The sequence below is a fragment of the Melitaea cinxia genome, chromosome 28, assembly GCF_905220565.1.
Source record: "Melitaea cinxia chromosome 28, ilMelCinx1.1, whole genome shotgun sequence".
Classification (NCBI taxonomy): Eukaryota; Metazoa; Arthropoda; class Insecta; order Lepidoptera; family Nymphalidae; genus Melitaea; species Melitaea cinxia.
The window spans coordinates 9871338-9881668 of record NC_059421.1 but is presented as its reverse complement, the minus strand read 5'-3'; the positions used below and the strand labels follow the sequence as shown (position 1 = coordinate 9881668).

General features: G+C 33.1%; 1 protein-coding gene and 1 non-coding gene across 2 annotated transcripts in view; both read right to left on the bottom strand.

The window, feature by feature from the left end:
* Positions 1 to 5717: 5717 nt before the first annotated feature.
* On the bottom strand, positions 5718 to 5789 carry Trnaa-cgc. The gene has a single exon. It is a non-coding gene; the product is annotated as a tRNA-Ala (tRNA).
* A 2398-nt stretch (positions 5790 to 8187) lies between these two features.
* Positions 8188 to 10331, bottom strand: part of LOC123667544 (probable ATP-dependent RNA helicase DHX35) — a 56518-nt gene continuing 54374 nt past the window's right edge. The window contains exons 15-16 of the mRNA XM_045601425.1: positions 8981 to 9131; positions 8188 to 8412 (exon numbers count right to left, since the gene is read on the bottom strand). Of these exons, the coding sequence (XP_045457381.1) occupies positions 8298 to 8412; positions 8981 to 9131 (266 nt within the window). The 3' untranslated portion in view covers positions 8188 to 8297. The remainder of the gene's footprint in view (positions 8413 to 8980; positions 9132 to 10331) is intronic.

Here is a 10331-nt window from a genome sequence, read left to right as displayed (position 1 = left end):
TCGTGTGTGTCTCCGTGGCAAACACGTCAACACAAACACGTCAAAATTTTCAAGGTTAGTATTTAAGGTTGTATAATTTTATAATTAATAATTAATAAATTCCGTTATATTTTTTATCACGTCAATATACTAGGTCATTGAGTCTGCATAGAATAGTCTGCATTTAGTAGTTGTAAATAGATGCTATTTTGTTTATAATTTATTTAAAAAATACGTGGGCATCTATCCCAATCACAAAGGATAGTTGTCCTGATTTTTTGAGGTATAGGTTAGGTATAGGTCCTTAGGGGCATCTATCCCTTCATTCACCATATACAGAGTAAGTTTATATGTTTAAATTTTTTTGTGTCTTTTATATTTTTTATGTATTTACGTATATTTATTTTTGGATGTTTTACTGATTCTAGCAGAGCTATGCCACGAAAATATAAAAGAAAGGAAGGAATGCGAGCTTGAGTATGTTCTTGGATTATAGAAAACCTACATATATCTCATGTTGAAACTTAAGAATTTATATTTTAGTTAAACAAAAGCTTTAAAAATTTAATTAGGTATAGTATCTGTGTGATATAAAAATTATATTCTAATTATAACAATTAAAAGATATAAAAAAACACAAAATGTTTTTCATTACTATGGCCCATGTTTCTTTGAGACAATCGATGTTTTAGGAGTAGAACTACCTAACATTTGGTTTGGGTTTTTCATTAACACAGTTTAAAGGGCATCTATCCTACTCACTATTTTCATGGTGGGGCAACTATCCATATAGGTAGGCATCTATCCTCAAAAAAAAGTGTTCACGAAAAGCTAATTTCTGCTTAATCTGCATTGGGTAGGTTAAAAAAATAGTAATAATTCAACATAAGGGATTAAGCTAGCTACATTAATATAAATTATTCGTATAAAAATTATATTTTTAAAATTAGGTGGCTATTTCAAAAAGTGAGGCATCCATCCCGGTTTTCCCCTATATTATATAGAATTTTTTTTCCATTTTAACTGTATGCGTTTTGACAGTTCGCAAGTTCGGACAACATCTGCCGCTATATATTTTAATTAAAATGCCAGTCGTATATATAAGGAATATATTTTTATTGGGTTAGTTGAAAGGAGTGATGGCCACGCCCACCGCCACAGCATCCGATTAAGAGGTCAGAATAGTTACGGGTCTCTGTAAAGAACTCACTATAGACGGCGCCACGGTTCGCTTAAACCGAAAGTAAAAATCATCATATCAAAAATTTCGCTCTAGCGGATACATGGTTCCATAGCTTAATTGGCTAGAGCGCCGACACGGTCAGTCGGAGACGCGGGTTCGAATCCCGCTGGAGCGGCCAATTTTTGATATGATATTCAAAAATGTTAAGAGATCAGAAGTCAAAAGATGAGATGAGTGATGAGTCGATGGGTACGGGCGTTGTCTAATCGTGTAATTATATTGTTTGTTTGTTGATTTTAGAGAGATATTTGTACAAATTCTATAAGATTTTTTTTTTGTTTCCTTTTACCGTTTCTAAGACATAGTCCTCTGTCAAAGTTTATCTGATTGAAATAACTCGTTCAGGGATTTACAAACTTTGACCACAATTTTTTTGGAAGATCGCGTCCGAAATGTCTTTTCAAATAAAAAAAGAGTATATATATACAGCTGAAGTCAGAACAATAGTAATACTCACACTTACTGCTCTCGTGTAACCTTTATTTTACGATCAGCCTCACTAATGTATCATGATGGAGGTTTGTGATTGACATAAACAGAGACCTTACACGTGTTGATAAAATAATAATTAACCTCCCAGTATTAGTTATACTCATATATAATATATTTTAAGTGTGATATAAATGTGTTAGTTTAGTTAATAAATAGGCTTTGGATTCGTAAGAGAAAACCTATTTTACATTTTTTGAGTTAAGAAATGTTCTCGTAAAATAATTTCTCTTTCTCTTCTTTTCTTTCTTTCTCTTCTTTTAAGAAAGAAAAGATGTAAGTAATATTTGCTACGTTGCTTTACTTCAAGTAACTGATTAATATACCATTATTTTTTTCAAGGTCTTTTTTTCCTTTCTCTTCATCTTATCGCAGTCTTATGCTGCACATAGGCCTTCCTATGTTCGTGCCAAATATATCAGTAGTCTGCAATCCACATCTAGCCCCCGCCCGCGATCATAAATAAGGTCTAGCAAGTAACTTGAACTTTATTTAACAATACTTATTTTCGTTTGAGTTCTTGTTTCATCCTGAAAATCTCATTTCTCAAAGCCAGTCATATATTATATACTTAAAAAACATCCAAAATAACTTCAATTTCAATAATTATTGACGATTGATATATTCTAATAGCCTCGCTTTTACACCTTTTGAAAATAATGACGCAGTTTAGAATTTTAATTCATTCTCCTCAGTAGGATTAAGATGTTGACTTCCTAGAACAAGTAGGCAGAATATTTTAGGGGGCGAACACCTTTAAAATTATATTATTTGTCAAATAGAGCACAGCAAGAAATATATAAGGACTCTGCACCATACCGTAGGGTCGTGTTAAACAGTTAAAGCAATTCGCCATTGAATGGAGATTCTGCAAAGAAGAATCGACAAGTAACTCCGCAGTTACTATAAAAAAACTATCTTTTGATATAAAATTGATGACTAAGGTAAACAGAGTTCCAGGAGGCGCGCTGTTATATATGTAGCATAGCGATAGCAGATATGAGGTTGGTAATCCTTGTGGTATTATTGGTGCTGAAGGTTTGTACCGTTCACGGGCTATAGGACCCGGGTAAAAAAAATATATATATGTGTAATTAGATGTAATTATATTACGGTTCAGCTTGTAATATCCCACAACATAGGCCTCTTTCCCATGCAGGAGAAGGATCAAAGCTTAATCCACCACGCTGCTCCAATGCGGGTTGGCGGATGTAATTATATAATAATTATATATGATAAATGACCCTATATATATTGATACTAGCGACCTCTGTTCGTTCATATTTTTTACACAATAAGTAATCACCAATATATGAAACCTTTTCCGAGATGCGCTGCATCCTATGGTGTGGGTATTATTTCAAGCGGTTAATAATAATAATAATATTCTTTATTGCACACCATTATAAGATACAAACAAAAGTAGTGTAATTAGAGGAAGATGTACAAAGGCGGTCTTATCGCTAAAAGAGCGATTTCTTCCAGACAACCTTTGGGTATAGGACAGCGTATAGAAAAGCGGTTAGGAAGTGTACAAATAATTGTTATAGAAATTAGAATACATCACAATAGATTATAAAATTCTATAGTTTTTGCAGTATAACAGAACAAAAAAACCGGCTCTCCATTTATTAGTACAGATACGTAAATCGTATGACATTGTGAGCTACCTGTATAATCCACTAGAGGAGAGTGGCAATTTATTGTTTATAAATATAAATAATATTGAATTATTAAATTGAAAAAAAACCGTCTTCAATTACTAAAGTAGTCATCAGATCTCAATCAAATTGAAATGGGACCACAAGACAACCATTAACTTACGATTAAAACAAGAAACATCAATATTGTTTATAAAAAAGAAATTTCCACTGCCCTCTAGTGGATAATACGGGTAACTCACAACGTTATTCGATAGTTCGAACCGATGACGCCATCTCTCGTTACGACAACGAAGCGTACGCACCGTTACATAAATACGGGTTTAAATAGTCGACTCTCGTTATTCGAAACTCAGGGGACTCGAAAAATATTACGAACTATCGACTGTTTGAAATATCAAATGCTTCGAAATTTTTGAGAGAAATTAAATAAAACTTCGAATTATTAAGTGTTGATCAGTTATTACATACAAATTTATTAACTGCTATTCTTTAACAATGACAAAAGTCATCATTCTTTTCACCTCGCTCTACTTTTTCGATTAACTTCTTCTTTTCAACAATCGTCAAACATTTATACTTTTTAGGACTCATAACTAACACAAACTTTTAATCTGTATACAACGAAAGAGTAACAGTAACTGAAACATAACTAAACAAACCAATTCGTACGGAAGTGTGTGTCAAACTAATCATAATAAAAACGTGTTTGATGATACATGAATGTACAAGTTTGACTTTTTTGTCTCGAAATGTACTAAGCTTTCTGTTTCTTTCTCCCTGCAACTTTGAATTGTCGAGTATATAAAAATGTATTGATTTAGTTCGAAATATAAAGAGATTTTGTAGGGAACTCATAATGACTGAATTATAGAGATGTTCGAATTATCGCAGGTTTGAATTAACGAGAGTCGACTGTATTTACAATTTTTAACAACCAGAAACGCTTATCTGTGGCCATATTTAATTAGGCAGCCATATATAATAATAAATAGAAAAAATAGCTTTAATTTGATATATTTATCATGTGTTCGTTATGAACGTAGAAACGTATCGAAATCGTACCTGTTTACACCTGGCTGCGAAGAGGTGCGGCCAGGTGCACAACGGCAGCCGTGATTTTACAGAATGTTGAAAACACAAGTGAACGGAACTTTTTACCAAAAATTTACTTGTAAATACTAGCGGCCACAGTTTGATAGGCATCTTGGTCAATATATATTCTCCTAATCATAAATAGGTATACATAAAAATTTGATTTTTTAGTAAAACTTCGATGAATGCACTAATTTGCAGTGGGATCTCGTACCAACAGGAACACAACACTGCTTGAAAACAGTATTATTTAGCTGTGATCTTCTGTAAGGTCGAGGTATTTCCACAGTCGAGCTGCTCCAGATTTAGAGCTGGATATTTCTTACTAAGGTCGGCAACGCACCTGCAACTCCTCGTATGTTGCAGATGTCCATGGGCGACGACGGTAGCCGTTTAATCAGATGGCTTCGTCTGCACGTTTGCCCCCATTCTTACTATAAAAAAAATAAAAATACCCTACCTCAGTTAGTTCAGTCTTTCTTCGTGACCAAAAAAAAACTTAGAAAATTTTTTTTTTTCATGCTTCTAGCAAACTGTACATAAGTACGTAACAGAGGCATTTTATCTAAGGTCTAATTTTTGCAGGAAGCAGGTCTAGCTCACAATATAAAGAAAATATACAAATAAAATCAAAGTAAACATCTAATTACATCAAGGATGTAAAATTTCATATGTCGGCGATAACCTGTCGCCACGATATATCGTCGTGACGCGTGACGATTAAACTGTATTTAAATATTTTAATTAAGATGTTGTTAAGCCACGTGGAATGGATTTATTTATTATTAAGACGTTTTTTAACTATATTATCAAGTACCTAAACACAATTTTGATAGTAACGGGTGAACCCAATAAAACTTTTTGAAGTAAAACTTCTGAATACGTGGTGGATCGTTACGACAAGTGTGATTGGCGAGGCGAACCTAGCAAGAGAGAAAGGTTTCGAACACACATTTTCTTTCTCTCTTTATCTCATAGATAGATAACGTTTCGTATATCTAAGACAGAGTGCAGACCTATTGTTAAATAAGTTTTACTTCAGTCGTGTGGTTTAAAGTACACAATTTTGTTTTCCTAAAAAACCTTGCCCTAACCTATAATGAACACAATAAAAAAATGTTCGATTTTGGTTCGACTTTCGAAGTTACATAACTTTCGATGATTAATTTTAATTCATATAGATTGTTACCAAAAAGTATTTAATCAAATATAACTTATTATTTCCACGAAAAAATTACAAAATTAACATTTGGAGATGCTGGGATTTGAACCCAGGACTTTCAGCATGCGAAGCAGACACTCTACCACTGAGTTACATCCCCGTATAACTTGCATACGGAATTTTTTTATTAGATTTAAAATCCGAAAATTGCAAAATAATGGTGTAGTAAGCCTTACATGTAAAAATGCTCCAATTTAAAAAGTCATTGAAGAAAATTGTAAATGTATTTTACATTAATGTGCCTCTGGAAAATATACGGCATTGTTTATTAAGAAGCAGCGTGTATACTCAGCCGTACATAGACACGGTCTAACCTAGCTTACGTTTCGACTCACAAATACTAGATGGAGTTAGTGTGGCACCGGCTAGAGCCTTTGTCACTTCTGAAGTTCATAATCTTCACCAGAAAGAATTTCCTGCCTTCTATGTTTTTATATAAGAACTAGCTGACCCCGCAAACTTTGTTTTGCCATATATGTTATTAACCCCGTGTAATCCCCTAATAATCCCGCGTAATCCCTTAATATAACTTAGCTGTATGAAAAATAGATGTTGGCCGATTCTCAGACCCGATATAAATTTCATAAAAAAACAGTCTAGCCGTTTCGGAGGAGTATTTTATTTTTACAAGAATATAAGATTAGATAAGATTAGATATAAGATTTTAACTGAATTTTTTGTTCAATCACAATAAAATATAGCCTATGTCACTCCTGAATAGTGTAGCTTTCTGTCAGTGAAAGAATTTTCGTGATCGGATCATACAAACAAAGTTAGAAACTTTACCTCTTTATAATATTAGTATAGATAAATATTAATTAGCTGGACAAATATTCACATCATCTTGTTTAGAAAGAAAAGGTTAAGCCGATTTTATTTATTCCTCAACTCAACACACATTAGGGAATTCTAAACAATTTTTAATATCATATCAAAAATCGACCGTTCCAGCGGGGATCGAACCTGCATCTCCGATTGACCGTGTTGGCTTTTAGCCAATTAAGCTGTGGAAATGTACCCGTTAGATCGAAATTTGATATAAAATTATTTAGAACAAGCGAGACGCTACGACGACGGACAGTTGCTAGTTACTGAATTACAAAGATAGAAAAATTAAAATATGTTGGTTAATAAATAACGCGATAAAAAGTAGCCTGTGTTCATCAGGGATAATGTCGGCTTCAAATGGTAAAAGAATTTTTCAAATCGGTCTAGTAGTTTCGGAGCCTATTCGAAACAAACAAACAAACAAATCTTTCCTCTTTATAATATTAGTATAGATTCCTTAATGTGTGGATAACACAAAAATAAATCGTACGAATTAAAAATAGCACGGTGTCGTCTCCTGTCAAAGGATTTTCATTGTAATATAAAACTTTGAATAGTTACGAGTTGAACTCACTAGACAGCGCCACGGTCGCTTAGACCGAATATAAAATCATTATATCAAAAATTTAGTATGCAACATTTTATCCATGTAGTTTTAATTTAATTATTAAGAAATACAATTGATATGCCTAATTTTTTAACCAATTTCTAAAATAGGAGGTCCTCAATTCGACTATATTTATTTGTGTGTTACATTATAACTTTTTACTGTGTGCATCTTGATTATTCATTTTCTGATCAATAGCTGGTGCTTGTCATGTAATCTCATTTATATTTGACTGAGATCTGACGATTGCTTTTTGAATTATCTCTAATAAAGCGTATTTACTTGACTATTTTTTCGTCTACTTACGTTGTATTACTTGTCGGTGATATTGAAGTTGGTTTTATTTTCGTTTTTAAGCAAACACGATTATCTATATATATAAAAATCTAAACCCATAAAATAAAATAGGTCTCCAATTTCAAAATATCGAAATTTAAAAAAAATCTACGAATTCAAACTACCTACCTAATAAAAATAAAGTAGTAAAACAATATTTTTTATAACAAAATCCATTTATTTACACACATTATGTACAGAAAATTATTTTCTTTAATTTAAATTTTCCCGCGCAACAAACCATCGAAACATAAACGAATGTAATCTATGGTAAAGATAATCAATCAAAAAAAAAACGTTTCCTCAGTCTTATCAAATTAATTCCTAAAATTAATCTGATTGTGATTTTAGGTGTCATTTCTTTTATTACAGGTATGTAAGGGAACGTACCCAAACCACGTGACCCGTTTTTACAACCCCCCCCCCTCGTAGTATTTGCTAAGACCCCCCCTCGTAGTATTTGCTAAGACCCCCCCTCATAGTATTTGCTAAGACCCCCCCCCCCCCTCGAGTTTTCACGTAGTAATTCAGAAGTATAGCCATATTTCTAAATATTTTTTTGCAAACGGAAAATAAAAAAAATATATTTTGGCTCAAGTTTCTTAGAGATTATTGACTATGTGACCAAAACCTAAGACCACCCCCTTGATCATATCACGTAGTATAGGTACGTTTCCTAAGGTTTTCTTATTATTAACTAATTTCACGTTAATCATAGTTTAACATGTAAAATAAAACCAATAAATCTTTTATTACAGAGAAATTCAATTGTGTTTCATTGACTAAATCACAGAAATAAGCTGAAAACACTTTACATATAAATATAATGTATATTATTTAAGTTTCTTTATAGTAATGAGGTGCGATTTCCAGAAGCCAGTCTTTCTGTATGACCATCATTTCTCTCATGAATGTCTTATCTCCGGAACTCTGGACACTCGCGAAGACAACCCTGAAAACATAAACATCACGATTCAGCCTGTAACATCCTGCTGGGCATCTGTCTCTTCCCCATGCGGGAGAAGGGTCAGAGCTTAATCCACCACGCTGCTCCAATGCGGGTTGGCGGATATATTCCCTACTATGAGTAACGATCGCTATCAGGTGTACATGATAACAACCGGGACCGACGGCTTAACGTGCTCTCCGAGGCACGGTGGGGAAACCCACAGGGACAGACATCACAACCGGAAAGAAATATTTATACAAATACAAATAAACATCCATAGACTCAAAAGTGTACATGACTTATTAAACATTGTACATTATAATTATGCTTATCCTACTGAAGATTTATCACTTCAGACTGCAGGTCGACAGTCCTATGAGTGCCTAGTAATGGCGCTCATGGAATTTTTTCTGTTACGATATCTTAATATTTCCATAAGATATAGAAGAGATACCCATCTTAATTTTTTTTATCTGTACAATTTTAATTTTGTTTTTTTTTGTTGTTGCTTATAGCCAATAGCTTAGCCTTAAGAAGAATATAGAAGAAACGTATTAAGAACAATACGTACCATTTAGGTTGTTGAACGTTATACAAACAACTATCCGGACTTATGTGAAGTACGGCGCCCCGGATACCCCGGTAAGTGTTATCCGGGTTCAAAAAGGCCGCCTGCGGGAATAGACCGGACACTACCGCCTTCATTACCCGGGTGCACCTGCCTGAGACGTGTCACTTATGTTAAATAGGAAAAATATTAGAATTATACATTATGTAATTGTGTTTTCTCGCAAACGAAAAAAAAACCGACTTCCATTACATCGACAAATAGATATAACTTGGAAAGTACTTGTCAGATATCAATTACATTTAAATGGGACCATATGACACGCACCACTTTTCAATTAAAACAAAAATATTAAAATCTGTCCACGCAGTCAAAAGTTCTGACGTAACATACATTAAAACAATACAATCGAATTGAGAACCTCCTTCTTTTTGTTGAAGTCGGTTAAAAATAATATTCCCTACGAGAAACACATTAGCATATTATATGTTAAGTAAGAACAAACAGTACATAATTATTATAAACAGTGAATTAATAAATAAAAAATAGTTTTTATAATAAAATAGTAAAAAAAAACATTACTCTGTGATAATTATGTTCGTTTTAAACTATCAAGTTGTGAACAGGTAAATAAAAATTAATTTGCAAATTTTTAAACGCATTTGTTTGTTTGTTTGAACGCGCTAATCTCAGAAAGTATTGGTCCGATTTGAAAAAAAATTTCAGTGTTAGATAGCCCATTTATCGATGAAGGCTATAGGCTATATATAATCACGCTAAGATCAATAGGAGCGGAGAACCAATGAAGAATGTCTCGAAATCGGTTTTTTTTTCGTTTTGAGAGTTTCCCCAGTTAGCCCAAAGAACCCGTTCCACGCAGACGAAATCGCGGGCACAAGCTAGTAAATGACAAATAAATAATTAACTAAAAATGATTTACGCTTAGTCTTTCTCGAAAATTAATTCATTCCTATTATTACAACAAAACTAACGTTTTCACTAAGATTATTATTTAACTATAGATTATATTATATTCTTAAGCTGCACAAGCCCTTAAATTCAACAAGCTCCTTTCTGGTGGGTTGTCTGGAAGAGATCACTATCTAGTGATAAGACCGCCCGTTGCATGCGACGTAATTATTATTTTTTTTCCCTTTAAGCTTTATACTTATGTAATTGTTATATGTTACTGTGTGCAATAAAGTTATTTATTATTATTTTCAGTAAGATATTTGTTCATAAAACCAGCTCAGTATCAACTTCGAAGGCAAACAAACAGCAAGCGATAAGCAATAAATACAATACGTTTACTATTTCTTCAATTTTGACAATTAAACAAACGATAGTTGCGCGT